The sequence below is a fragment of the Vulpes vulpes genome, chromosome 9 (genome assembly GCF_048418805.1).
Source record: "Vulpes vulpes isolate BD-2025 chromosome 9, VulVul3, whole genome shotgun sequence".
NCBI classification, from domain to species: Eukaryota; Metazoa; Chordata; class Mammalia; order Carnivora; family Canidae; genus Vulpes; species Vulpes vulpes.
Genome location: NC_132788.1, coordinates 97,243,760 through 97,269,004, shown reverse-complemented (window position 1 = coordinate 97,269,004; position 25,245 = coordinate 97,243,760). Strand labels below are relative to the sequence as shown.

At 50.7% G+C, this 25,245-nt stretch overlaps 3 protein-coding genes across 16 annotated transcripts in view; 2 read left to right on the top strand and 1 right to left on the bottom strand.

Annotated features, from left to right (window-relative positions):
• SUGP2 (SURP and G-patch domain containing 2) overlaps positions 1–261 on the bottom strand; it is a 29,882-nt gene extending 29,621 nt beyond the window's left edge. Inside the window, exon 1 of one of the 3 annotated variants that reach the window (XM_072721141.1) lies at positions 166–261. The gene's annotated coding sequence lies outside the window, so the exon portion shown is untranslated. Of the gene's footprint in view, positions 1–143 lie in introns of all 3 variants that reach the window. The other 2 variants (XM_072721147.1, XM_072721143.1) reach the window with 2 other exon arrangements.
• Positions 2–18,227, top strand: ARMC6 (armadillo repeat containing 6). The gene is made up of 8 exons (XM_025989579.2): positions 2–339; positions 5,823–5,993; positions 7,145–7,227; positions 12,119–12,692; positions 14,520–14,665; positions 15,788–15,919; positions 16,260–16,397; positions 17,494–18,227. Exons 2-8 carry the CDS (start codon positions 5,867–5,869, stop codon positions 17,704–17,706), a joined length of 1,413 nt encoding a protein of 470 aa, XP_025845364.1. The 5' UTR covers positions 2–339; positions 5,823–5,866; the 3' UTR covers positions 17,707–18,227.
• A 5,511-nt stretch (positions 18,228–23,738) lies between these two features.
• SLC25A42 (solute carrier family 25 member 42) overlaps positions 23,739–25,245 on the top strand; it is a 30,043-nt gene continuing 28,536 nt past the window's right edge. For 4 of the 12 annotated variants that reach the window (XM_072721151.1, XM_072721155.1, XM_025989549.2 and 1 more), the window contains exon 1: positions 23,790–23,866. The gene's annotated coding sequence lies outside the window, so the exon portion shown is untranslated. Of the gene's footprint in view, positions 23,867–25,245 lie in introns of all 12 variants that reach the window. The other 8 variants (XM_072721149.1, XM_072721154.1, XM_025989560.2 and 5 more) reach the window with 7 other exon arrangements.

Here is a 25,245-nt window from a genome sequence, read left to right as displayed (position 1 = left end):
CAGGCGGCCGCCGCGAAGTCCCCTTGCGCAGGCGCGTTGCTCGCTTCTACAGAGCCGATCCTGAGGCGAAATACTAATTTGCTGAGGGCGGCGGCAAAGGGGAGCGGCTGGGAAGAGGCGGCAAAGCAACCGCCGCCGCATACCTATTGGGTCTCTCGGCTCTACCTGCGCTCGCGGTCCCCCGTGGTCACTCCGGGAGCAGTCCGTGAAGAGGAGGGAGGCCGAGGCCAGTTGGCGCCAGCGCGCCTGCGCGCGTACGGTGGCCGGACGGGACCAGAGGTGGTTCTGCCGGTGACAGTCGCGAGCCCCACCCTTTCCCCACGTGGCTGCGAAAACCGGGTGAGAAGCAGCGGCTGCGGAGTCCCCTCGCGCGGGAAGGGGAGTGGGCGCCGCGGGGTCGGGCTGGTGACTGGCGCCGCCCTCGGGGACTTGGTTTTGGGGAATGACTTTTACAGAAGCCGCCGGGGGATAAAATCCGCCATTTCCTTGCCCTCCGCTTTCTTTTCATTTATTCATTCATTCATAACCTATGGACCTGAGTGCCTGCTGCGTGTCTGGCTCCATCCTGGGCAGGGGGGAAGGTGGTGAACAAAGTTGACCGAACCCCTGGTCTCGTAGAGGTAAAATTTAATTAGGGAGGAGGCTAGACAGTAAAAGCAAAAAAAAAAAAAAAAAAGGAAGGAAGGAAAGAAAAAAGAAAAGAAAAGAAAAGAAAAGAAAAGAAAAGAAAAGAAAAAATGAACCGTGTCACTCTAGGTAGATGTAGCATTCAAATAAAAGGATGATGCGATGGCCGGGGCGGGGGTGTTGCTTTAACCAGATGGTTATGAAGAGTGTCCCTTCGGTGTCTGGGAAGGATGAGAAAAAGTTGGGAAAGCGCAGTAAGAGACCTAGGTAAGGTCCACGTAGAGAAAGTGCTGGTAAGTAGCCTGGATTTTGTTGAGAGGATTGGGATGCCACTGCAGGATTTTGAGCAGTGAGGTGGCTTTGTGATTTCAAGTTTTTCTCTGGCTGCTGAGTGGAGAATAGAGGCACAGAGTGTGGCAGAGAAGAAGCTGGTGAGGCCACCCATAGGGAAAATTGTGCCTGAACCAGGGTGAGTGTGTTGGTGTGGAGGAAGATGAGGAGTCATTAGAGTCCCTGCAGTTAAGTCCCTGCAGGACACTGTTTTCTTAATGAACAGAACCCTGGCTTAGGAAACTGGCCGTCATTTGGGGTCTTGCTAACTCCCTTTCTTTCCTTCAGCACACCTTTGACCGTCACATCATGGGGGCTGGTGCTCTTTCCCCTCTTTCCTATTCTGGACTGTTCCCAGGTGGCTCCCAGACGACTATTCCTAGGCATTGCCTTTCTCATGAGCTCCAGATATGTATTTTCGTTTTTGCTACTTAGCCCCGTGCCCAACCTAGGTGACCCCTGTAAGACTTGCTATAGAGGTGGCCGCAGAGCTGGACATTGATCTTCCAAGCTCAGGACAGGGCAGGGGAAGGTTCATGGGGCAGAGGAGCCAAGGCCAGAGAGCACATACAGGTTCTAACCCGTCAGGGAAGGCTCCCAGGAAGAGGCAGCCTAGAAGAGCTAGCAGAAACTCCAGAGAACCCAGGTGGAGGGAAGGTGTTCATGAAGTAGGGTGGCATGATGGCCAGGCCTCTTACTGCTTGTGTGATCTCTGGCAGGTACTTCCCCTCTCTGAACTTCAGATTTCTCATCCATAAAGTAGGCATGATGATATTCGCCTTTAGAACTGTCCCTCTGACAAGGTGGCCACTCACTGTCGGCCCATTTAGGTCTGAAGCATGGCCAGGGTGGTGAAAGCATCATTTGGTGGCAGTCAGGAACAGAGTCTTTCCAACAGCCCCAGCTGGGAAGTTCCTGTCCCTGGGAACTGGTCAGGAACACCACCCCCCACATATACCAGCCTGGTTGTCTCACTCAGAAGCTCTTTATTGAAACAGACAATCCTTACCCTTTTCCTCCACCTTTGACCATGAAACTCCTTAGCAATCCTTAAACGGGCTACTTGTTTTTCTGGGGGCAGAAAGAAGTAGGGGGGCTATCTGCAAGGGAGCAAGGGATGCCCTTATGCCTCTCACCCCAATTAAACTGATTGAATTACCTCTAAGCAACAAAGGAAGGGAACAATAGCTAATGTTTATTGAGCTCTTACTCTGTGCCAAATTCCTATTCTAAGCATGTTATAGGGATTAACTGGTTGAATTTTCACTACAGTCCCATGAGGTAGATTCTCTTTGTTTATCCCCATGACACATATGAGAGAGCTGACCAACAGTGAGGTTAAGTGGAGGGCCTGGGATTCAAGTCCCCCCTACCGGCCCTAGAGCCTGTCCTACTCCTCCCTCAAAACATCTGCACAAACACAGATGGAATATTTATTTTTTAAGATTATTTATTCATGGGAGACACACAGAGAGAGGCAGAGACCTAGGCAGAGGGAGAAGCAGGCTCCCTGCAGGGAGCCCTATATGGGACTTGATCCCAGGACCCTGGGATCATGCCCTGAGCCAAAGGCAGATGCTCAACCACTGAGCCACCCAGATGTCCCACAGATGGAATATTCATATCCTGTGCTACCTCCACAAAGAGAATTGCGGGCTTGAGTGGCCTGTTTCCCAATCAGCCCAAATTTGTGCTCGGATTTTTGCCACATTCCCCCTACTGCTGTCCTAGTACTTGCTGTACCTATGTCCCCCTAACTTTTTTTTTTTTTTAAGATTTTTAAATTTCTTCATTCATAAGAGACACACACAGAGAGGCAGAGACATAGGCCGAGGGAGAAGCGGGCTCCTCACAGGGAGCCCTATGTGGAACTCAATCCCATGACCCTGGGCTCACGACCTGAGCCAAAGGCAGACGCTCAACCACTTAGCCACCCAGGTGCCCCTGGGTTTGAGGTTTTGCAAAGAAAACTTCACAGGTGAATTTCAGTCTTGTCTGGAGTCAAGTAATGTTGTGTATCTTTGCTGGTGATGTGAAATCACACGGTGGAGGAGGGTACTGTCTACTCATTGTGGTCCTCCATCAGTTTTGCTCCTCACAGTTTTGTAGCCTATGGAGATTGTTATCTAAATTTGTCCTGTTGTGGACAATTAGTTGGAATTCACCTACAAAGCAGAACTTTTCCTCTTCCTGTTTTTATAATCTGGTAATTAATTATATGAGGGAAGTAGGATGGTTGCTATATTCTTTATTTGCCAGTTTTCAGCAAAATGAGCAGGGTATGTTTTAGTACTATTATGAACACACAGATTTTTGTATCTATTGTATCCTGTTTTATTTTATTTTGTTTTTTTTTTTTGTTTTTTTTTTTTTTATATCCTGTTTTATTTTAGCCGCTCACCTGTCACATGGGCCCATGAGCATCTCTTAGGGTTTGCTCCCAATCCTTTGATGTGACCCTGATGGTTTTTTGAAGTTTTCTTGCTTCCTGGTCTGACAAGATGCTCCCAGCTTGGCTCCTCTGGCCTGTTTTCTTCTGAGTCATAGAATCAGCCATTCCTGGCCTGTTTTCTTCTGAGTCATAGAATCAGCCATTCCTCCAGCCATTTTCCCAACAAAGTCTACTTTGTTGGGAAAATGGTACTTAGAGACTATTGCTGGCATTCAGGGTGTTCACTACCACTGTGGATGTGGTATTTCCTCTATGCATTTTCAGTTGATATCACTAGAACATCGGTTCTTTACTTGAGAGAAAAATATATCATGAGTTTATATTGATAATTCCAATTCAAATTTACTTCTGAGTTTTTACTTTTTGGATTTTTTTTGTGTTAGAATTTTTTGTTTTATGCTAGTTCCTTTTTTTTTTTTTTTAAGATTTTTATTTATTTATTCATGAGAGACACAGAGAGAGAGAGAGAGAGGCAGAGACACAGGCAGAGGAAGAAGCAGGTTTCTTGCAAAGAGCCTGATGTAGGACTTGATCCCGGATCCCAGGATCATGCCCTGAGCTGAAGGCAGACACTCAACTGCTAAGCCACCCAGGTGTCCCATTATGCTAGTTCCTAAGGACATCAACATTATTATTTATTTGCTATATCCACAGTGACTTCCAAATAACATTACTATTATCATTTCCAGTAACATGATTACTGAAAACTGTTGAAGATTTCCTTTTATAGTTCTTTCTATCCTTATTGTACATCTCAGCGAGAATATATGGTTCTATCACTATATTTTAAACTCCACATAGATATACTATTAGATTCATGGGTTTCATTTTACTCCTAATTTTTAGAGATTCCTTTCATTTTTATTTTAGTTTATATTAATTTCTTTCTTTTTCTAACTATGTAAAGCATTTACATGGTTTCTCAACTTAAAACCATGAAACAAAGGGGATGCCTGGGTTCCTTTGTTGGTTAAGTGTCTGCCTTCAGCTCAGGTCATGATCCCAGAGTCCTAGGATCTAGCCCCGAGTCAGGCTTCTTTTTTTTTTTAAGATTTAATTTATTTATTCATGAAAAACACAGAGGAGAGAGAGAGGCAGAGGGAGAAGTAGGCTCTATGCAAGGAGCCCTACGTGGGACTCAATCCCTGGACTCCAGGATCACACCCTAGGCCAAAGGCGGCATTAAACCGCTGGGCCACCAGGGCTGCCCCCAAGTCAGGCTTCTTATTCAGTGTGGAGTCTGTTCTCGTTCTTCCTCTTTCTCTCCCTCTGTCCCTCTCCTCGCCCTTGTGTTGTTTCTCTGTCTCAAGTAAAATCTTTTATTTTTTTATTTATTTATTTTTTTAATTTTTTATGATAGTCACAGAGAGAGAGAGAGAGTCAGAGACACAGGCAGAGGGAGAAGCAGGCTCCATGCACCGGGAGCCTGACGTGGGATTCGATCCCGGGTCTCCAGGATCGCGCCCTGGGCCAAAGGCAGGCGCTAAACCGCTGCGCCACCCAGGGATCCCGTAAAATCTTTTAAAAACAAAACAAAACCATGAAACAAGGTACATTTGGAGAGAATAATCCAGCTTCTAGTCCTGCCCTCATCACCCTTTTCCCTACTTCCCCTTATGGTAACTATTCTTATTAGTTTTTGATTTAGCATTCCATTTAATTTATCATTATTAACTTTTATTTAAACATTTTTATAGGGATCCCTGGGTGGCTCAGCGGTTTGGCGCCTGCCTTTCACCCAGGGTGCGATCCTGGAGACCCGGGATCGAATCCCATGTCGGGCTCCTGGTGCATGGAGCCTGCTTCTCCCTCTGCCTGTGTCTCTGCCTCTCTCTCTCTCTCTCTCTCTCTGTGTGTGACTATCATAAATAAATAAATAAATAAATAAATAAATAAATAAATAAATAAATAAATATAAAAAAAAAAATGTTTATAGGTATAACCCCATACCACTGTAAGTAGTTTTATTACAGTTACATATGAAATATCAAACTGTATAATAAAGTGCAATAGAGTTAGTATTATATATTGTAACATATTATATATCATAAATAACATGATGTATAATGTAATATTTGTAATGATTTCATGTAATTTGTAATCATTTCATTATCATGTAACATGAGTAATGTTAAAATATTATTTTATCTTTTTTTTTTTTTTTTTTACTAGAAGGGTACATGTTGTATTAACATCTTCTCTTTCTTAGATAAATTGTAAACTGCCTGCCCTCTTCTGCACTTTTACAAGCTCTGTAGATGTGGGGTATCAGCTTTTCCTGTGACCCAGATTTTGAGAGTTATTCCTGGGCATTCCTACACTCTGGCCCCGGTAGCTCTTCCTCAAGTGATAGCCAGACTCATAGTTGTCCTCTCACCCTCAATAAAACTTTCTTCCTGTCTTAATTTCTCAGTTTGAGAGTGTCTATCAGGTGAGTACCTGCCACCTCATGCACAGATGAAGATGGCCTCCAAGCGCATCACCCAGGAGACCTTTGATGCAGTCGTTCAGGAGAACATTGAAGAGTTCCAGATGCAACCAGAGGAGGCAATAAAAGAGGCCGTGGAACAATTTGAATCACAAGGTAGTACAGTGTGGCTTTGTCCCAGTGCTGGTCTGGCTCTTTGCCCAATAGTCATCACCATCCACAGCTCTTAACGTGGGAGACTGATGTCCTACTATGGCTCTGTCTTGCCTGGCGTGGCAGCCCTGGGCCCTGTCGCTTCTCTGCTCTCTGCTCTGAGCAGGCTGGCCACCTCCCATTTTGTTCTTGCCCTCCCTCTAACTTGCCTCGACCCCACCTAGACATCTGTGGGGCCGAATCCTACAAGGTGGGTATCATTTTAATTGCTACTTCTTGAAGAGGCTTTTCCTGATCACCTCCCAAGAAACAGGGCCACCTGCCTCCCTGCCCTACCTATGTTCCGACTTGAGTTCATGGAAGCCAAAGGGGGTATTGGTCAGCAGCCTGTGGAAAGAGGTGGCATATTCAAAACAGGCTATGGGGGACAGCGGTCAAGAGGGAACCATTTATTTACAGTGGTGTGGGTAGGGTTAAGAGACCCTGCTGGCCATAGCAGGGACCTCCTCAGCCCCACAACAGGCCATGGCTGGGGTGGGGAGTCATCTAACAGAGGTGGAGGCAGGGAGCTGGGAGTAAATACCCCACCCTCCCACTCCTTCTGATCTGAAGTCCTACTTTCCATTGGCCAAGCCCAGTCTGATGCAAGAAGGCAATGGAGCCCAGGGAGTCCAGCCTCAGAGGTCAGAGGCTGGTGTCCTGGGCACAGAGTGGGATATAGATACTGAACAGGGACTGGAGAAATACTCAGATGTGTCTTGTGCAGTGGAGGTTTCCCTTGGGGGTATCAGGGAAGGTAGGGGTACATCCAGGGTGAAGAACAATGGGAGCCCCAAGGGAGAAGCTGTGGGGTCCCCTTCCCTCTTAACCCACCAGGTAGAATGTGTCCCTCACTGTGGTGATGGCCTGCAGCCTCACTACTGCTCTGCTCCCATTAGTTGGACAGAGCCAAGGGGCAAAGACCACCCCCTCCCATAGCCTGTATCCCTTATATGGATGTGGCTGCTTGGCCCTGGTAGGGAGGGGTTGGGGTGGGGAGCTGAGTAGGCCTCCAAAGTGGGGTGGTCCCACAAGAATGGACATGAGGTAGTTCTAGCAGGCCTGTGGGGATAAAACTGTCACTTGTTTCTTGACTCCCTCGTATTCCCCCACAGGGGTTGATCTGAGCAACATTGTAAAGCTGGCACCCAAAGTCTCTGCAGATGGATCCCAGGAGCCTAGACACGACATCCTACAGGTAGGAAGGGATGGCCCATGGGGGCAGGGCTCACCTTACACATGTGGTTCCATACATATCACCATTTAACAGTCTCTTAGGGGCACCTTTATACTGGTTCCCAGATGACAGATGCAGGTTCTAAAGGGCAGGCAAGTACATGAGATGTTGAGCTTGCAGCTGGGGCTCCTTGAGTCCACATTTGAGGGCCCTTTAGGGGTGAATGGTGCTCAGGTTATCCCCAGTGTTGGCAGCCTTGCGGCAGAAGGTACCATGGAGGAGACTCTCAGGAGTCTCCCAACCACTAAGTTTGCTCAGAGATGGACGGGAATTGCAGAAAGAGAGTGGGATCATAGGCTATCACCTGTTGAGCACTGACTGTTCACCAGCAGCACATCATAGCCTGCCCCTTTAATACTAAAACTGGCCTATGAAGTAGATGGTGTCATTCCTGGCTTACTGATAGGGAAACAGAGGCCCAGAGGCCCGCTTTCTAGCACCTTACAAGGAAGGTAAAGGTCACAGAGGTTAAATGCTCTCCTTAAGGTCACCTGTCAAACAGGGATAAGCTGTTGGTTAAAAGCCAAAAGGCTATAGTGTTTATTGAGAACTGACTGTGGAGTGAGTTCTGTGCAAGGTGCTTTCTTTGTGCTATCTCAGTTATTCTCTCAAAGACCCCTATAAGGTTGAGATTATTATCCCCATTTTATAGGTGGGTAATTCAAAGAGAAAAAACTGATGTGCCCAGGGATGCCTGGGTGGCTCAGCGGTTGAGTGTCTGCCTTTGGCCCAGGGTATGATCTTGGAGTCCTTGGACTGAGTCCCACGTCAGTCTCCCTGCATGGAGCCTGCTTCTCCCTCTTCCTGTGTCTCTGCCTCTCTCTGTCTCATAAATAAATAAATAAATAAATAAATAAATAAATAAATAAATAAATATTTTAAAAATTTAAAAAATAATAATAATAATAAAATAAAAAAATTAAAAAAATAAAACAAACAAAAAAACTGATGTGCCTGATAGCAAGAGAGTGTCATAATAAAAAAGGAAGTTGGAAAAAAAAAAAAAAAAAGGAAGTTGGAGGACACAGCCCTGGGTATGAACCCAGCTCTGCCTAAGGCAGTATATACTTCTCCCTGCTGTCAGAGTCCTCACCATCTCCTGCCTCACAGGTTTTGAGAAAATTATCTCATTTTTTAAAAAATATTTTCTTTATTTGACAGGTGGAGAGAGCAAAAGCAGGAGGTGTGGGAGAGGGAAAAGCAGGCCTTCTGCTGAGCAGAGAATCTGATGTGGGGCTCAATCCCATGATCCTGGGATCATGACCTGAGCCAAAAGCAGATGCTCAACCAACTGAGCCACCCAGGCACCCTTTCTCATTGTTTTGACTTGTTTGCTAGTAAGAAGTGAGTTGGAAAGAAGGAAAGAGAAAGAAAGAGAGGAAGGAGTTTGTTGTCTTGGCAGTATTTTTTATTGGATTGTTCTTTTTTTTTTTTTAAGTTTTTATTTATTCATGAGAAACACAGAGAGGGGCAGAGACCTATGCAGAGGGGGAAGCAGGCTCCCTGCAGGAAGCCCGATGCAGAACTCAATCCCAGAACACCAGGATCATGACCTGACCCTAAGGCAGATGCTCAACCACTGAGCCACCCACGTGTCCCAAGTTCATCTTGTTCTTATTGATTTGTAAATGCTCTTTACATACGAAGGGTCTCAGTAATAATAGTCTCTAATAATCACTAAGTACTGCTAAATTCTTAAAACCTATGATCTCAATCTATTGTTAGCTTATTTTGCTGATCAGGAATCTGAGGCTTCGTAAAAATAAATGACTCACCTGTGGTCCCAGCCAGTGAGGGGCTGAGCTGAGACCCAGATACAGATCCTTCTCCCAGGGAAATCAAACTGGGAACAGCTCTGCTGTCTTCTATCAGCAGTACAGAAAACTCCTTTTGTTTACAGCCTTTCCTTTTTATTCTTCTTAATTCCACTTTTGAAGAAGAAAGTGAACATGTTCTTAGCACAAAAGATTCAAGCAATACTCAAGCATTTATAGCAAAATCTGAAAGTCTCTGTCCTGTCTCTCCCACCAAACCCCTTCTCTCCCTTTCCATGTGGGAGGCACCACACACATCAGATTTCATATCCTCCCAACCTTCTTACCTTGGAAGTGAACCAGCCCCTTCTCATGCCACTGCTGTTGTGGCTCTGACACGTGAAAAATGCTTATCTGTAGAAAAAATTTCAACTCTGTAATGCCTTTTGGAAGGAATCTATCAGAATCCTGAAATTTGTTGCACATAGACTTGTAGAAACAAAACCAAGTAGTCTTGGAACTCTTCAAGGAAAAAATGAGCTGGACTGGTTTTATATGTGAGGAGTTTCAGAATTCAGGCCATCAGTTGCAGAGGAAATGACCCCAGGGTTGGTGGACAAAGGCCCCTGTCACCACACTGAGTTGTTACAGGTGGAGCCCAGCTGGCTCTGCCACCTTCACTTTAGCAGCTGTCCTTTCCTCAGCCACCAGTGGGTCTGGGGTCACAGGCAGCACCTAGGGACTGTGAAGACCACCATCTTAGCCAGCCAATGAAGAGACTATCTATCTATCTATCTATCTATTTATTTATTTATGAATGAGAGGGAGAGCTCAAGCAGAGGGGGAGAAGCAGGCTCCCTACTGACCAGGGAGCCTGACGTGAGGCTCGATCCCAGCACCCTGGGATCATGACCTGAGCTGAAGGCAGATGCTCAATCAACTAAGCCACCCAGGTGCCGGAGAGACTTGCTTTTCCAATGCCATCCAGGCCAATGGGAGATTTCCTACAAATTGGATGAAGACTATTGTGCAAATTTTGGCCATCATCCTTTCCTCTCTTATCTGACTAAACCTAGAGTATTATAACTCCAGCACTGTGCTCCCTCAATGGCACTTGTGCCACAACTTTTCAGGTTTCTCACCAGGTTCCTGCTAAAATGCTACATCCTCTGTTTTTGGTTTGTAGTAAAATATATATTACACAAATTCACCACCTTAACTGTTTCTAAGTGTATGGTTCGGTGACATGAAGTATATACACACTTGTGCAACCATCCTCACCGTCCATTTCCAGGACTTTATCATATTCCCAAACTGAAACTCTGTCCCCTTTAAACACTAACTTCCTATTCCTCTCCCCTAATACCACCGTTCTAGTTCCTACCTCTATGAATGTGACTCCTCTAGAGATCTCCCATAAGTGGAATGACACAGTGTTGGTCTTTTTGTGTCTGGCTCATTTCACTCAGCGTAACGCCATCCATGGCGAAGGGTTCATCCATGTTGTAGCCTGGGTCAGAATTTGGGTGTTGTTTTTTTTTTTTTTTTTTTGGCTATGGGTTTTTTGGCTTTTTATGTCTGAATAATATTCCATTGTGTGAATGGGCCACAGTCTGTTTATCCATTCATCCATGGATGGAAATTTGGTTGCTTCTACCTTTTGTCTACTAGAAATAATGCTGCTATAAACACAAATACATAGATATCTCTTCAAGACTGCTTTCAGTTTTAAGGGATATATACTTGGAAGTGGGATTGCTGGATCATATGGTAATTGTATATTTAATTTTTGAGGAACTGCGAGACTGTTTTCCACAGCAGCTATTCCATTTCATATCCCTACCAGCAGCACACAAGGGTTCCAATTCTCCACATCCTCACCAGCACTTGCTGTTTCCTGTGTGGTTTTGTTTTTGTTGTAGCCATCATAATGGATGGGATGGCATCTCATTGTGTGTGGGTTTGTTATTTTTTTAGAGAAGGGGTGGGCAGAGAATCTTAAGCAGGCTCCATGCCCAGCGCAGCACATGACCCTGAGATCAGAACCTGAGCTGAAATCAAGAGTTGGACAATTAACAGACTGAGCTACTTAGGGACCCCTCTTTCTGTGGTTTTGATCTGTAATTCCCTAACAACTAGTGATATGGACCATCTTTTTAATGCCTAGTGGCCACCAGTGTATTTTCTTTGACAGATGTCCATTCAAGGCACATTCTCCGCTTTTAGCCTATTAATATTCTGTGTCATTGGAACATAGTTAAGTCTAGCTCAGGGAGGATTTGCCAACAGGCATCCTTGCCATTCAGGGCAGTCGTGGCTAAATCAAACCCCTTGGGTTGGGATGATGGTATCTGTAGAACCACCCTCCCTGAGGCCAGGTGCCAGTGATTTCATAAGCTCCAGGAGGCTCGGGTTCATCTTGGGTTCATGGCTGAGGCAGGTCTGGAGGTCATGGAATTGAATGCCAGCTAGATTTGGATGCTCTTTTCAAATTGTTTTCTCTCGTTACTACTCCCTCCTCCCTCCCCCTGCCCCGCAAAGGGCTTTGAGTTGAATTTGGGTAAATCAACTATGTATGGTGTGGTTTCATTTGGCAGATAAATATTTGTGGAGTGAATGAGAGAGACAAACAGACCTCTGGTATGGGCCAGTCTGGCAAAGGTAACTTTCACTTTCCTTGGAGAGGTGGCCGTTGGAGGGTGTATCAGTTAGTCATAGTTGCATAATAAGCAACTCAAAGCAACAGCCATTTTATTTTTCCTTATGGTTCAGCTGGGTGGACTGAGCTCAACCAGATGGTTCTGCGGGTCTTGCTTGGAGCCCTCTTGCAATGGCATCTAGGGCTGGAATGTTGATTACGTCTGCACTCACATGTGTGGCTCCATGGAGGGACACTGAGATAGCTGGGTCTCTCCATCTCTTTGTGGCCTCTGAAGCTCAAAACTCCTAAAAGCCCAGGTGTAGAAGCTGCCACAGCTAGCCTGAACTTCCACCGCAGGCCTAGATCCCAGAAGCGGGAAGCTCACAGGGGTGCAACACCGTTGCTCTGGAACATCTTTGGACTGAGCTGGCACTGAAGTTTCTCCTGTATTCTCTAGGTCCTGGATGACCTGCGGGAGTCCGTGGCCCACTCTCGCCCCCAGGAAGTGTCCATGCACCTTGCCCGCTTTTTTGAACAGTGTAAGCAGCACAAGGCTTGCCGCTTCCTGGCTGCCGAGAAGGGGGCCTACCCCATCCTTCTGGCTGCCTGGAAGCTTGCTGCAGCAAGTGACCAGAGCCTGCTGCTTCAGGCCCTCAACACCCTGTCAGCCCTGACCGATGGCCAGCCCGATCTCCTAGACACCCAGGGCCTACAGCTGCTGGTGGCAACCCTGGCCCAGAATGCCGACGTAGCTGATCTGACCTGCTCTGGGATCCGCTGTGTGTGCCATGCCTGCCTGAAGCACGAGCAGAATCGGCAAAGCCTGGTGAAGGCCGGTGTGCTGCCCCTGCTGACTGGTGCCATTGCCCGACATAGGCATTGCGCCGACGTGGTCAGAGAGGCCTGTTGGGCCCTCCGAGTCATGACCTTCGATGATGACATCCGTGTGCCCTTTGGCCATGCCCACGACCATGCCAAGATGATTGTGCAGGAGAATGGAGGCTTGAAGGTGCTCATTGAGGCTGCCAAAGGTAGGAGCGGGTGTCAGAATGAAAGTTGTGTTTTAGGACTGCTTCAGACATGGCTGGCTTCAGGCTCCACTCACCTCTTTTGGCTTCCTATCAGCCATATGGCACCCCTAGTGGAACAGTGTCCTTTCTCTTGGTTCTTCTAGGAGAGTTCCAGGCCAGTGTTCCTTGGCCAAGACCAGATCTTGTGCCCATCTCTGGAGCCATTTGGGGAAGGGGCTTAGCTCTGTCCCCCCATACAGACTGAGAACACAGAAAGGAGAGCTCCCCAAAGGGACAAATAGGGTGTTTCCCAAAGATGGGGGAGTGTGGCTGGTGCTTAGTGGAAGTTTATAGTTTGGTTCACACCTAGCCATAAATTCTTACATGTTCCCGACTGGAATGAACAAGGCAAGCCAGCCATAGATCACTGCACTGGTGTTCAGATCTGAAATTCCCTGCCTTCTGTACCCACCAGAAGAGGCCTGATTGTGGTCTGGTGCAAGAAGGTGCTAGAAGAATGAGTTCTTCCCGGCCTGCCTATGGCTTTGGCTCAATGGCTAGGCTTGTGTATGTGTGACTCTGGCCGTGTCTTCTGGAGAGGCTGGTCTGCCTCAGTCTCATACCTCTGGAGAGGGTGAAAACAGATCTTGGCCATGTGCAAAGTTGAGCTGCGTTTTGGAGGGGGAGCTTACATTTTTATTTGTCGACAAGAGCTCATATCAAACTGGTTCTACCAGAGAAGCAGAACGTGTGTGTGTGTGTGTGTGTGTGTGTGTGTGTGTGTGTGTGTGTGTGTTATTTCAAGGAATTGGCTCATGTGGCCGAGCGGCTGGTGAGTCTGTATTCCATGGAACAGGCTTGAGCAGGAGCCAACACCACAGTCTTCAGGCAAGCTTCTTCCTATTCAGGAAGACCTCAGTTCCCACCCCCTTTAAAAAAAAAAAAAATTATTTATTTATTTGACAGAGAGAGTACAAGCAGAGAGAGGGACAGAGGGAGAAGAAGCAAGCTCCACACTGAGGAGGGAGCCTGATGTGGGACCCGATCCCAGGACCCCAGGATCATGACCTGAGCCAAAGCAGATGCTTAACTGACTGAGCCACCCCAGTGCCCCCTCGATTTCCCTCTTAAGGCCTTCGGCTGACTGGATGAGGACCACTCAGACCATCAAGGGTCATCTTGAAGTCAACTGATCATAGATGTCACCACATCTAGAGAATACCTCCACCCAGATTAGTGCTCATGGCGTTGCTGGGGGCTGCACCTGACAAGGGGGGACATACCAGTTGACTGTCACAGAACTCTGGATAAATCAGGGCTGTCCACCCCGCACTCTTTCACCCCCTGCCACCCCCCACATGAGCCTCAGTCCAGGCCCCTCCTCCCTGGGGCCTCTGAGCTTCAGTCTTCGGCATCTGTGTTCAATTTTGCCCAGGTCAATCTATCCATATGTCTCTCTTCAATTTCTGGGTTTCCCGTTGCACTTAGAAAGGTCATTCCCACCCCAAGAACATAAAAATAGTCTCGGATGTTTTATTATAGCACTATTATGGTATTCTTTTTTTAGTTGAGATCATCAGTTGGTCTGGAATTTATCTGGGACAAGGTGCGGGGGAGGGCACGTTCTCGTGTCTTTTCCAGCTGCCAGCAGGGGGCACTGCAGGCCCAGCAGCCCTGGTGTTTGTGGGGCTCCCTTGGTACCTGTGGCCACCGTGCTGGCACAAGGGCCCAGCTTCCCAGGTGGAACAGGATTTGTACCAGGATCACTGGCTCCTAGTTCCAAGCTGGAAGAGGTTCTCTCCCTGTCCTTACCCTAAGCCATGCCTCTCCCTCCCTCCCTCTCCACAGCATTCTCTGACAGCCCCAGTATCCTGAGTGAGCTCTGCAGCACCCTGTCCCGCCTGGCTGTCCGCAATGAATTCTGCCAGGAGGTCGTCGACCTTGGGGGCCTCGGGGTCCTGGTGGCCCTACTGGCCAACTGCAGCGACCACCAGGTGGGCATCCAGAGCCGTCTTAGGGTGTGAAGCCCCCCTCAGCTGGGTTTTGATTTGTCATTTCTCTTGGTGCCGAGGGAAGGTTCTAGACCTCCCAGTGAACTCTGTCCCTTTGAGCCCCAGACACCCCAACAAACTTGAATCATAGCACACCAGCCCTGTCTGCTGACCCTGGAAGCAAAGTGCAGTTTTCTATTGACCCCAGGGCAGGATGTAAAGTGTTTTGGGGAAAACAAATCCACCACCCTCTCTTACTTTAACACTTTTGTATTTTCTCCCCACAATGGGAGAAATGTGAGTAGGTGTTGGCAGGGCCTGGCCAAGATCCCAGCTCAGTTGTGTGATGCTTGAGTGACATATATCCTTGGTGCCTTAGTTTCCCCATCCATAAAATGGGGCAGGGACTCCTATTCATTATTCTTTCATTTAGCAGCCACTTAACCCCCTCTCTACATGTGGGAATACCTACCTGTCCCATGGCAGCAATGGTCCTACTGCCCCCACGCCCAGCTGGTGATATCAGCCAGTCTCGTGTGCAGGTGCCAGAAACCTGAGTTTGAACTGGCTTGAGACATGAGGGAATGCGTTTTGTTTGTACTCCTCGACAGTTGGGTGGGTAGAGGCTTGGTTTCCCTCCCACTGCTTTCTCTTCCTCTTTCATGGCTCTGCCCTTCACCGGCGTGGTTGGCAGTCCCAGCAGTATCTGGTCAGCTTGTCCTCAGTTCAAGTTGGTCAGTGCCCACCTGGGGACCCGACTGTGGCCAGGGGACCCCGTGCTTTGATTCCTGGCCTGAGCCACATGCTTCCTCTGTGTGTGAGGGGTGGGTGTCAAGGATGTCCAGATGCCTGGCCTGGACACAAGTGGACTAACTCACAGGGTCCACCTCCCTAAGCCTCTGCCTTTTCTATGCAGCGAGTAATAACCCTGTTGGTCCAGGCTTCCCGCAAGCCCCAGGGTGCCCCCACCAGTTCAGACAGCAAAACAACAAACTCTCTCAAGGCCTGACCACCCCCCCGCCATGCACGCGCGCACATGCACACACACCAGCAACCAAGCAGTGTCTGGCACAGCACAGGAGGACGAGCTGGCCCGAGGTAACCTGTACCTTGCCCTCCCTATAGGACCTTGTGAAGCAAGTGTTGAGTGCCCTGCGGGCCATTGCAGGCAACGACGATGTGAAGGATGCCATCGTCCGTGCTGGCGGGACAGAGTCCATCGTGGCTGCCATGACCCAGCACCTGGCCAGCCCCCAGGTACCTACCCCACACAGGGGTCACACGAGGTGGAGTACAGTGACTGGAGGTCTAGATCAGTATCTGGATTTGCATGGTGCTCTTCCCCATTTCCTTAAGCAGGGTTAGGGCTGGGATGGAGCCCGCAAGAGACCTGGCTTGAGACTGTAACCCCTAAGAGCATGATTAATATCTTTATCACCTGGGTATCATTCCTGTTATTAGTGATCTGGTATATACACAGGCTGGCAACAGTTTCCTCAGGTGAAATTGGAGGGCACTTAGTGGGGAATTAACAGTGGCAGCCATGGCGGGTCCTCCAGATGATAGGTATCTCTGTCCATCTCCATGACCCCTACAGATATGCGAGCAGAGCTGTGCAGCCTTGTGCGTCTTGGCCCTGCGAAAGCCAGAGAACAGCCGGGTCATCATGGAGGGCGGTGGGGCCCTGGCTGCATTGCAGGCCATGAAGGCACACCCTCAAGAGGCCGGAGTGCAGGTGGGTCTGGGGACGGGAAGGAGGGGCAGGACGCAGGCCCTCACTGTCTCTGTCCCCATCCCACCCCAGCCCAGTTATCTCAAAGTCTTCTTTCTTTTTCCTAGCCCCCAAAGGTATCTACTTCCCATCTTTGAAAATGCACCCAGTTCTGCCCACAGCTGTCTTCCTGTCCCTTTACTCTTCCTGCATTGAGCTTTTATAACAGTTCCTTTAGAGGGATAGGAAGAGGAGGAGAGCAGATGGGGATCTGCTAGGAGTTTTGGAAGATTCCCTGCCATCCATGGGCTGCTCCTTTGTGTTCTGCATGTCAGACTCACAGTCCATACCTTGCTGGGGAGTCAGTGAAGCTGAGCAGTAAATGGGGCTATGTGCACCCCTGCCTGAAACCCAGTCACTTCCTTTTAGCCGCTAGGACTCTTCCTGCCTCCCCCACTCCCACCTCTCACACCCTCCCAGCACAGGGGCCTCTTGTTGGTCCTTAGACATACCAGGCTCTGTCCCACTGGGGCCTTTGCTGCAGGTGGTATCTCCTCTGGGACACTGTGTCCTTGGCTAACCCATCACCTGGCCCACTCCTCACCAGCCTGGCTGGGCGCCCCTCACACCTTACCTACTTCTCATCTAGTCTTCCAGTGGTGGGGTGCCTCGTGGCACCCACACACGGCAGATAACCAGGGCACAGATGTTGGTGAACGAGTGGTGATGTAATTGACATGTGGGTCCTGTGCACAACCCCCTCTTCCTGTGGCTCTCTGCCCTTCTTTCCTGGGGCCCCTGCCCAAGGCTCTTGCCAGCCACAGGGGATCTTGCTCTGAGGCTGAGGATCTCACGCCTGAGGGATCAGCCCCACCTGTTGAGCTCTTAACTGCCCTGAGCTTCAGTGTCCTCAACTGGGAAATAGGGGAATTAGCCCTGCCTCTCTGAACAGTTGGAAGGATAAAGGGAGGAGATGAATCTAGCCCAATGAGTCACAGAGTAGGTACCTACTGTATATTGGTTGTGGTCACCTTTGCCCTGTTGTGTTATGATGAGGGCCCCAAAGTCCGAATGGACCCCACCTACCAGCGCATAGCCACTCACATTTTCTCCCTCCCAGAAACAGGCCTGCATGCTGATCCGTAACCTGGTGGCCCGCAGCCAGGCCTTCTCACAGCCCATCCTGGACCTGGGGGCTGAAGCACTCATCTTGCAGGCCCGTGCTGCCCACCGTGACTGTGAGGACGTGGCCAAGGCTGCCCTGCGAGACCTTGGCTGCCATGTGGAGCTGCGAGAGCTGTGGACTGGCCAGAAGGGCAACCTGGCACCATGACCCCAGACTCAGTCTGGGCCATGGCTTTGGATGAGTTCTGTGATTCAGGAACAGGGAGGAGGTCTGTGTCCTGCCACTCTATTCCCCAGATTCCTCCCCCACTCAGTGAAAAGTGTTTTCTGATGGGCACCAGGTAGAGGCTGGGGTGGGAAGGGAGCACTGGTGAAGCATCTATAGAGCATAAAGCAGCCCCAGCCCTCCTCACCAGCTGACAGCACTGGCATTATCCTGCCTGCCTGCCCACCCCCACCACATGCCCTTTCCTATCAGATGGGCCTCCTTAGTGCTGCCTGGAGGTGGAGTGCTGACTGAAATTTGGGAGCCACGCTGGCCAATTTCACAGCAGGATGGGGACCCCGCTTTGGCTTACAAGTCTGTTTTCTCCCCTGCTCATCTCTCACTTGTCATATGGGTTGTAGGAGCCTTGCTCTGCTGGACAGAGGGCAGGGACCAAACTCTTCTCCTACAGGGGTCCCAGGCCAGCCAGTACTGCCCAGGAATAAAAGACTCTGTTAGTTGAACAATGGAGGGATCTCTTCCATAGCGACGTGGGGGCTGCCTCCCGTGGCCTTAGAGAAGGGGAGAGGGACAGACGTTTGGGAGGCCGTGGGTTCACTGAGGAAAGCCAAGGGCTTTTGAGGACAGCCTGGGATATATGATCTGCTGTCACTCCCAGTCTGCAGGAGCCATGGTTCACACCTGGGGTCTCGGCCCCAAGGACATGGTTTCTGATTATGGATCACTCAACTCTGTGGCCTTGAGCTAGTGACATAGTCTCTTTGAGCCTTGATTTGATGGTCTGTAAAATGGGGAGGGGGAAAAATAGAGCCACCTCTGAGGGGTGTGCAAGCAGAGCTGAACACATGGGAGGCACCCAATTGTTTTGGCTTCACTGCCTCAGTCACCCTAGGACTATCTTGTACTCCTCTGCCCAGCTACTTGAGGTTGTTGCTCACCAGATGGCTTGGGCACCCTACCTGCCTTCTTTGAGCCTCAGTTTCCCCATCTGTAGTATGGACATCACTGTTGCTGCCCCAAATATGTACTGTACCCCACAAGTGTTCTGGAGGGGTCCCCCATCAGCTGTGCCTGGCAAGCCCCTGTGCTTCTCTGCATTTATACTGGGAGGGGGGGGGTCTTACTGTGGTCACCTGGCCAGTTTGTGTATCTCATGTGGCCCAACCAGGGTCAGGTAGCTTCAGGACCTCTGCTGGGCTCCAGGTGCTGAGTTACATGACCTCTACAGCCCGCACATTGGGACCCCCTCACCTTTCTTGGAACACCCAGCCTGCTGCTCGTCCTTCATCTCCCCTAGCTCAAGGAGGGCCTGATTTTGGTCCTTGATACCAGCTCAAGCCCTTTCCTAGAAGGCTTCTGGTTTCCGTGGCTGATGCAGATAGCTGCAATGAGGGGTGGCATCACCCTGATTCTAATTCCCTGTGGTGGTCCAATTGTTCCTCACTCCCGGTTGGGAGGGCCCAGCTAGCTCAGCGGGTGCTGACATGAACCTCTGACCCAGTCACCTCACCCTGACTCCCCCACTGAGAACTCACCCAGCCTGTAGAAGGATCTTGCACCTGCTCCAGGCTGCCCCACCTTGACTTCTGCCACCCATGTGACCTTGAGGCAATCCTTGGGCCCTGTGAGCCTCGAGTATCCTTATCTGTCTCATGGGAGTTGAGTGATGCCAGCTTATTTTTGGGGAAGCCTGAGGTGCCATTCCTGTAATTCCTGCCCCAGCTCTGCTCTCATTCTGCCTAAGGCTCCCCATTGCCCTCTCCATAAAATCAGCCGTCCTCTAGGCCTTGTCCACCTCCCAACATGATCTTCCCTGCATTCCTTGTTGTCTTTCTGGCCACATCAGCCTCCCCATCTCAGGGCCTTTGCACATTCTGTGCCTTGCATGGAGCACCTTTCCCTCAGTCCTCCCCATGGCCAGCTCTTCTCTGGCACCAGGTTCCAGCTCACATGTTGCCTCCATGGGGAGATACTGCTCTTCCCCTTCACTGGTCTCATCACCTCTTGTGTTGTGTCTCTGAGCCTATGGTCCCTTTGCTTGTGTGCTTTTCTGTTTTGTCTGTTCCCTACTGCCCATGAGTTGTATGTAGGCAGGCTCCTGTCTCCCTGCTCTGTTTCAGCTTCCTGAAAATGTTTTTGAATATACATCTAAATCAAGAGGGTGGTTTTGGGATCCCTGGGTGGCGCAGCGGTTTGGCGCCTGCCTTTGGCCCAGGGCGCAATCCTGGAGACCCGGGATCGAATCCCACGTCGGGCTCTCGGTGCATGGAGCCTGCTTCTCCCTCTGCCTGTGTCGCTGCCTCTCTCTCTCTCTCTCTCTCTCTCTCTGACTATCATGAATAAATAAATAAAATCTTTAAAAAAAAAAAAAAAGAGGGTGGTTTTGAGGGAAGGCCTCTGCCCCCATAGCCTAGTGTTCTCCCCTGAGCTTCTGGCCAGCCTTCCTACAGCTGCAGGCTTCTCTGGGGAGACAGGGCTCTAACTTATCAATCCTTCCTACCTTAGTCTGAGTAAATAGGCTTCGTCAGTGGGCGTGGCTCAGGGTCTGTTTGGAAGTCCCCAGGGTGAGTAGGCATATCATCGAGGTTGGCCAAACCTGGGTTCCAGTCCCTGCTCTGCCACCTCAGGTGACCTCAGCCTCCTCTCCTGAAAACAGTTAAGTGCGTTGCTACACAGGGTCACATCCCCCAGAAAGGCACACAGTCCCTGTCTGAGGAGTGCTTGCCATCCTTGTTGATGACATTGAAACCAGGGCTGAGGAGGAAACCACTGTAAGGGAACAGCCAGCACATTCAGACTAGGCCTCTACTGCTGTGTGCTCTTAGATGAGTGACCCAGCTTCTCTGAGCCTCTGGGAGGCTGAGTGAAACCACCTTGAAACCAGTTGGGCTTGGGTGACATCACTGTTGTATTCAGCAGGTATCCTTCCTTCCAGTCAGTGAAGGACCCAGGGTCCTGGCTTATGAACACATATTTGAGAGGGAGGACTTATGAACTGCGTTTTCCTTTTTTTTTTTTTCTTTTTAAACACCTGATCAGTTGTTTTTTTTTTTTTTTAAGATTTTATTTATTTATTCACGAGAGACACAGAGAGAGGCAGAGACACAGGCCGAGGGAGAAGCAGGCTCCATGCAGGGAGCCCGACATGGGACTCGATCCCGGGTCTCCAGGATCACGCCCTGGGCTGAAGGCAGCGCTAAACTGCTGAGCCACCTGAGCTGCCCTGAACTGCGTTTTCCAGATGAGAAACAGACTCACTGGCATTTGAGGGGCTACAGTGGGATGAGAACTCAGCTTGTCTCCATACCCCTCCTCTCTCACCAGCGTTGCTAACCTGACCTTGGGCAAACGGCTCTCTGGACTCGGTTGATTAAGCCCTGTCACTCTGCCCAGGCCTGGCTCACAGCCATCGTGTCAGATGATTCTTGGGATCCCCAAGAGGTAGAGGAGATGGAGAGGGGGCAGAGAGACAGTGTTCTGCCCAGAGCCAGCCAGGCTGACACGGAAGAGCTGGGATCCCAGGCACCCTGGCCAGGCACAGCTGAAGTGCCCACAGTGGGGGTGTCTGTTGCTGATGCCAAGGGGCATTACTGGCTGTTGTTGGAAGGCGGCAGGGAGGTTGACCGGCGCCAGCATGCTGACAGGCAAACAGAAGCCAGAGCCCAGGCAGTGCCTTTGGCACCCTCAGGAGAGGCAGCCTGGTCCTGGACTGTTGCCTGACCCTTGCCTCAGTTGGCATTGTTCCTAGGGGTACCATGGGACCTTCCAGGAGCTTGCTGCCTCCCTCCCAAGGGCCTGGCAGGTGGGTGCTCTGGGTAGGGACTCCTGTAACATAAATATCTCCCTCTTTGGGTGGCAAACCCCACCCATAGCTGATCTATGTCCACATTCCATGAAATGCTATATACAGAAAGGGAAACAGGCCCCAAGAATGGTTTATCCATCACCAACACTCAGTAAATGCTGGCTGTGGACCAATGAAGTGAGTGCTTTACTTCCATTCATCTCATTAGTTCTGCCATCAGCCCTGGGAGCGAGTTGGAGAAACTGAGGCAGAGAATTTGAGTTGCTTGCTGAAGGTCTGGTGGCCAGCAAGTAAAAAACAGCAGGGATTCAAATCTAGCCTCAGGCCTTTTCAGCGAGGAACACCTGTAGTGGGAGGATCAGTTCTCTCATTTGCAAAGTAGGTGCTGTCCCTTCCCCCTACCATGTGGAAATCAGGTCATGAATGGTGTTTGGGAAGCATCCAGCCCAGTAAGGACCTGACACCCATTAGGTGTTCAGCAGACCTCAGTGTCCTCCTCTTGTCCAGAGAGCAGAATGGAAACCAGGGCCTGGAAGTTGGTGGGAAGCAGACCACAGCTGGGAGGTGCAGGAGAAAGGCCCAGGTGGGAATATCGTGGGACTAACACAAGTCAGATCGTGGCCAGGTTAGAAGTTTTCCCCATCCTCCATACAGCAAGCCCTTTGAGATTAAGCTGGAGGCAGGGGGCTCACACAACCCTGAAATGTGAACCCTCATTAAGGCCTAGTTTAGGTTTGCTCCTCCCAGCATTCCCTGGTTCTGAACTTGATCTTTATCAGCCCTAACCGCCACCTAGAGGAAATAAGAGCCAGTATCTGGGAACATTTGTAACTCTCTCCGTCCTGGAGATTTAGAGTGCACTTGGGGGGAGTGCCAATGACACAGCGGCTTACATGGTTGGCAGGTGTCTTCTCTAAGCTGCTGGCATCTTTTTGCAAAGAATCCCAAGAATGCACCTCACAGAGAAGCTGAGGCTCACAGGCCAGATGGACCTGCTGAGGGTCAAATGCTTTCACCAGAATGTCTTATATCCCAGCAAGGTCTGAGATATAAGTACTCCCATGGGGTATTTTGGGATGTAAGTATGTCCTAAAGAAGAAGGATCAAGGTGTAGGATTCATTGTCCCCTGAGAAAACAGATTCACAACCACCTTGCCCAAGGTTAATATAGTGGGCCAGAGGCTGCACATGGATTCCACCCAGACTGCTCAGGCCCCTGGTGGCTCTTGTCTGACACTGCCTTACCCCACTTCCAAAGAGCAGGCTGCTCTCAATTCACCTCCAGATTAGGCCCCTTGAAGCACTGTGGCCCAGGAGCTTGACCTCTCTGCATTCTGGTTTCTGTAAAATGTGGCCAGTGGTCGTTTTGACCTCAAGAGACAGTGGTTAGTTTTCAGTTAATTCACAAAAGGTGTATCTGGGAGAAGGCCAGGTGGGGTTGTTATTGGGTTCCGTAAAGGAGAGAGCTTGAACTCAGAGAGCTCCAACGCTTCCAGAAAACCACGAGGCTCGAGGGTAGGATTCCACCTGTTTCCACATCTTCACAACAACCCAGAGCTGCAGAGGACGAGCCTGGGTGACCTCAGAGAGTCTGCCTTCTCCGTGTCGTTGGCAGGGAAATAGCGGGAGTGAAGGAATGGAAAATTATCCAGGAGTCTTTCAACCGAGATGGCCCATGTTCACAGCCAGGGTTGGAGGTCCTGCTTCTGCGCGGCGCAGTCCGAAGCCCGGCCTCTTCGACACAGCCTCAAGGAACCCCGCCCGGGGCGTCTGAGGCCGCCTGGGGCCCCGGCGCTCCCGGCCAAACTCTGCACCTTGCGCTCTCCAGCCCTGCCCGGGGGCACACCGCCCACGGCCCCCGCGACAGGCCGCAGGGCCTGCCAGTCTTCAGCTTTGCAGCCAATCCTCATCGCCCTCCCGGCTACGCCCTCCGTTCTTATCCCTCCAGCCGCGCCTGACACTTCGGAGCCCCGCCCTTGCCCCCCAGGGATTGGTCGGCAGGGCTGCTCGTCTTCTGCCAGAGCTCCAATTCTCGCCTAGCTCCAGGCCCTCACCTCCCAGCACCTCGCACCCTGAGGGACCACCTCTGGGACCTAAACCTTCACCCAATAGCCCGCCTCTGCCCCTCAGTGATTGGCTTTAGGAGGTGCTCGTCTGTTTCATACCAACCAATCCCTTTGGTTCCCGACGCCGATTGGCCAGCGTGCAACCAATCGGAGTGTGGCGTGGACCCCTCCCGCGGCGCGCGCTGGGGGTGCGCGAGGCGGGGCAGTGGTGGCCGGAGGCGGCGGCGGCGGCGGCGGCGGCGGTGGTGGTGAAGGCGACGCGTCCCAGCCGGTGAGGGGGAGCAGAGGGCGCGGGGTGGCGCAGACGTCCGGGGGCCCGCGTCCCTCGGGCCGAGCCCGGGCGAGGCACGGTCTTGTCATCGGTCCTGGGGCGGGGGTTGCCGAGGCAGGACGTGACAGCAGCGTCTCAGGGGTAGGGAGAGGTGAAAGCCACCCCCCCACACACACACACACCCCGTGTCTGATGCTCCTTTAGGTCCCTCCCCGCAGGATCTGAACCTTCACGGTCAGCCCTCGCACACCTGACACCACGTCTCTTCTTGTTGACAGACTCTCCCACCCAATACACCTGAGTCTGTCCACCTCACTGACATCCCCCACTCCTCTGAGGCCGTGTCTCCGGGCGCTCGGTGCAGTTGGGTCTTCACACCCACATGCACTTGAGTCCGTGTCCCCACTGATATTCTCCCTCACACACCTGCCACCCCTCTGCATTCATGGACAACCCTCCCCCCCCCCCATCATCTAAGATCGTTCCTCTTGACACCTCCACACCCAGATCCATGCACCACCACCTCTGCAACTGGGCCTACACCCCCACCACCCATGCCTGAGCCTGTGATCCTGATGTCAGGGCCCCCCATTCACGCCTGGCCAGGTCATATATCCCCTCACTGATTTTGCTCACATTCAGATCTGTGCCCCTCTCACTTGCCTCCTCCCTTCAGCCACTTGGGTCAGGGCCCTCAGGCACTCTCCCCCACCTCTCCATCTGCCCTGTGCTTTTACAGGCCCTTTCTCCATCACACAACCCCAGTCTGTGCACCTACCTGCACTTTCCTGCATATGCACCTATGTTTGTGCCCCTGTCTATAATCCTTGACTCTCCCACTCCCCCCATCCCCCCGCAGGCCCTCCAGCATTCACCCAAGCCTAGCTATCTCAGGATCACTGCACCCTCCCCCACCCAAAATAAAAGCCTCCCCCCAGATGTTATCTTTTCATTTATGCCAATCTGTAACGTGATTTCCAGGCTTTCAATAATCCCTTTGGCCAGGCAAAACCAGAATTATCTCCATTTTACCAACAACAAACCTAAAGAGGCTTGAATTAGGGAGGCAGAGCCCATCCCTCCCTGAGCCTTGCTGACCTCCCCCTGTAGATCTTCCCCATTTTTGCCTGTTGTGCTTATCTCTGAAGGGTTGGCAGAGGAGGGGACCCCCACCTTCCCTGCAGCTGTTCCTCAGGAGTCATGACTTTGAGTCCCAAAAGACTGAGTTGGAAGGGGCGGTCCCTATCTTTGCTGTAGCACGTGTCTCTGTGTCCTGGGCCTGGGTAGGGGCGGGGACAGTGCAGAAGCGGGACTTCAACACCTGGGGTGCCTCCAGGGGCTGAGCCACCGGGGAGGGGGTTGCCGGCCCCAGCTCTTGC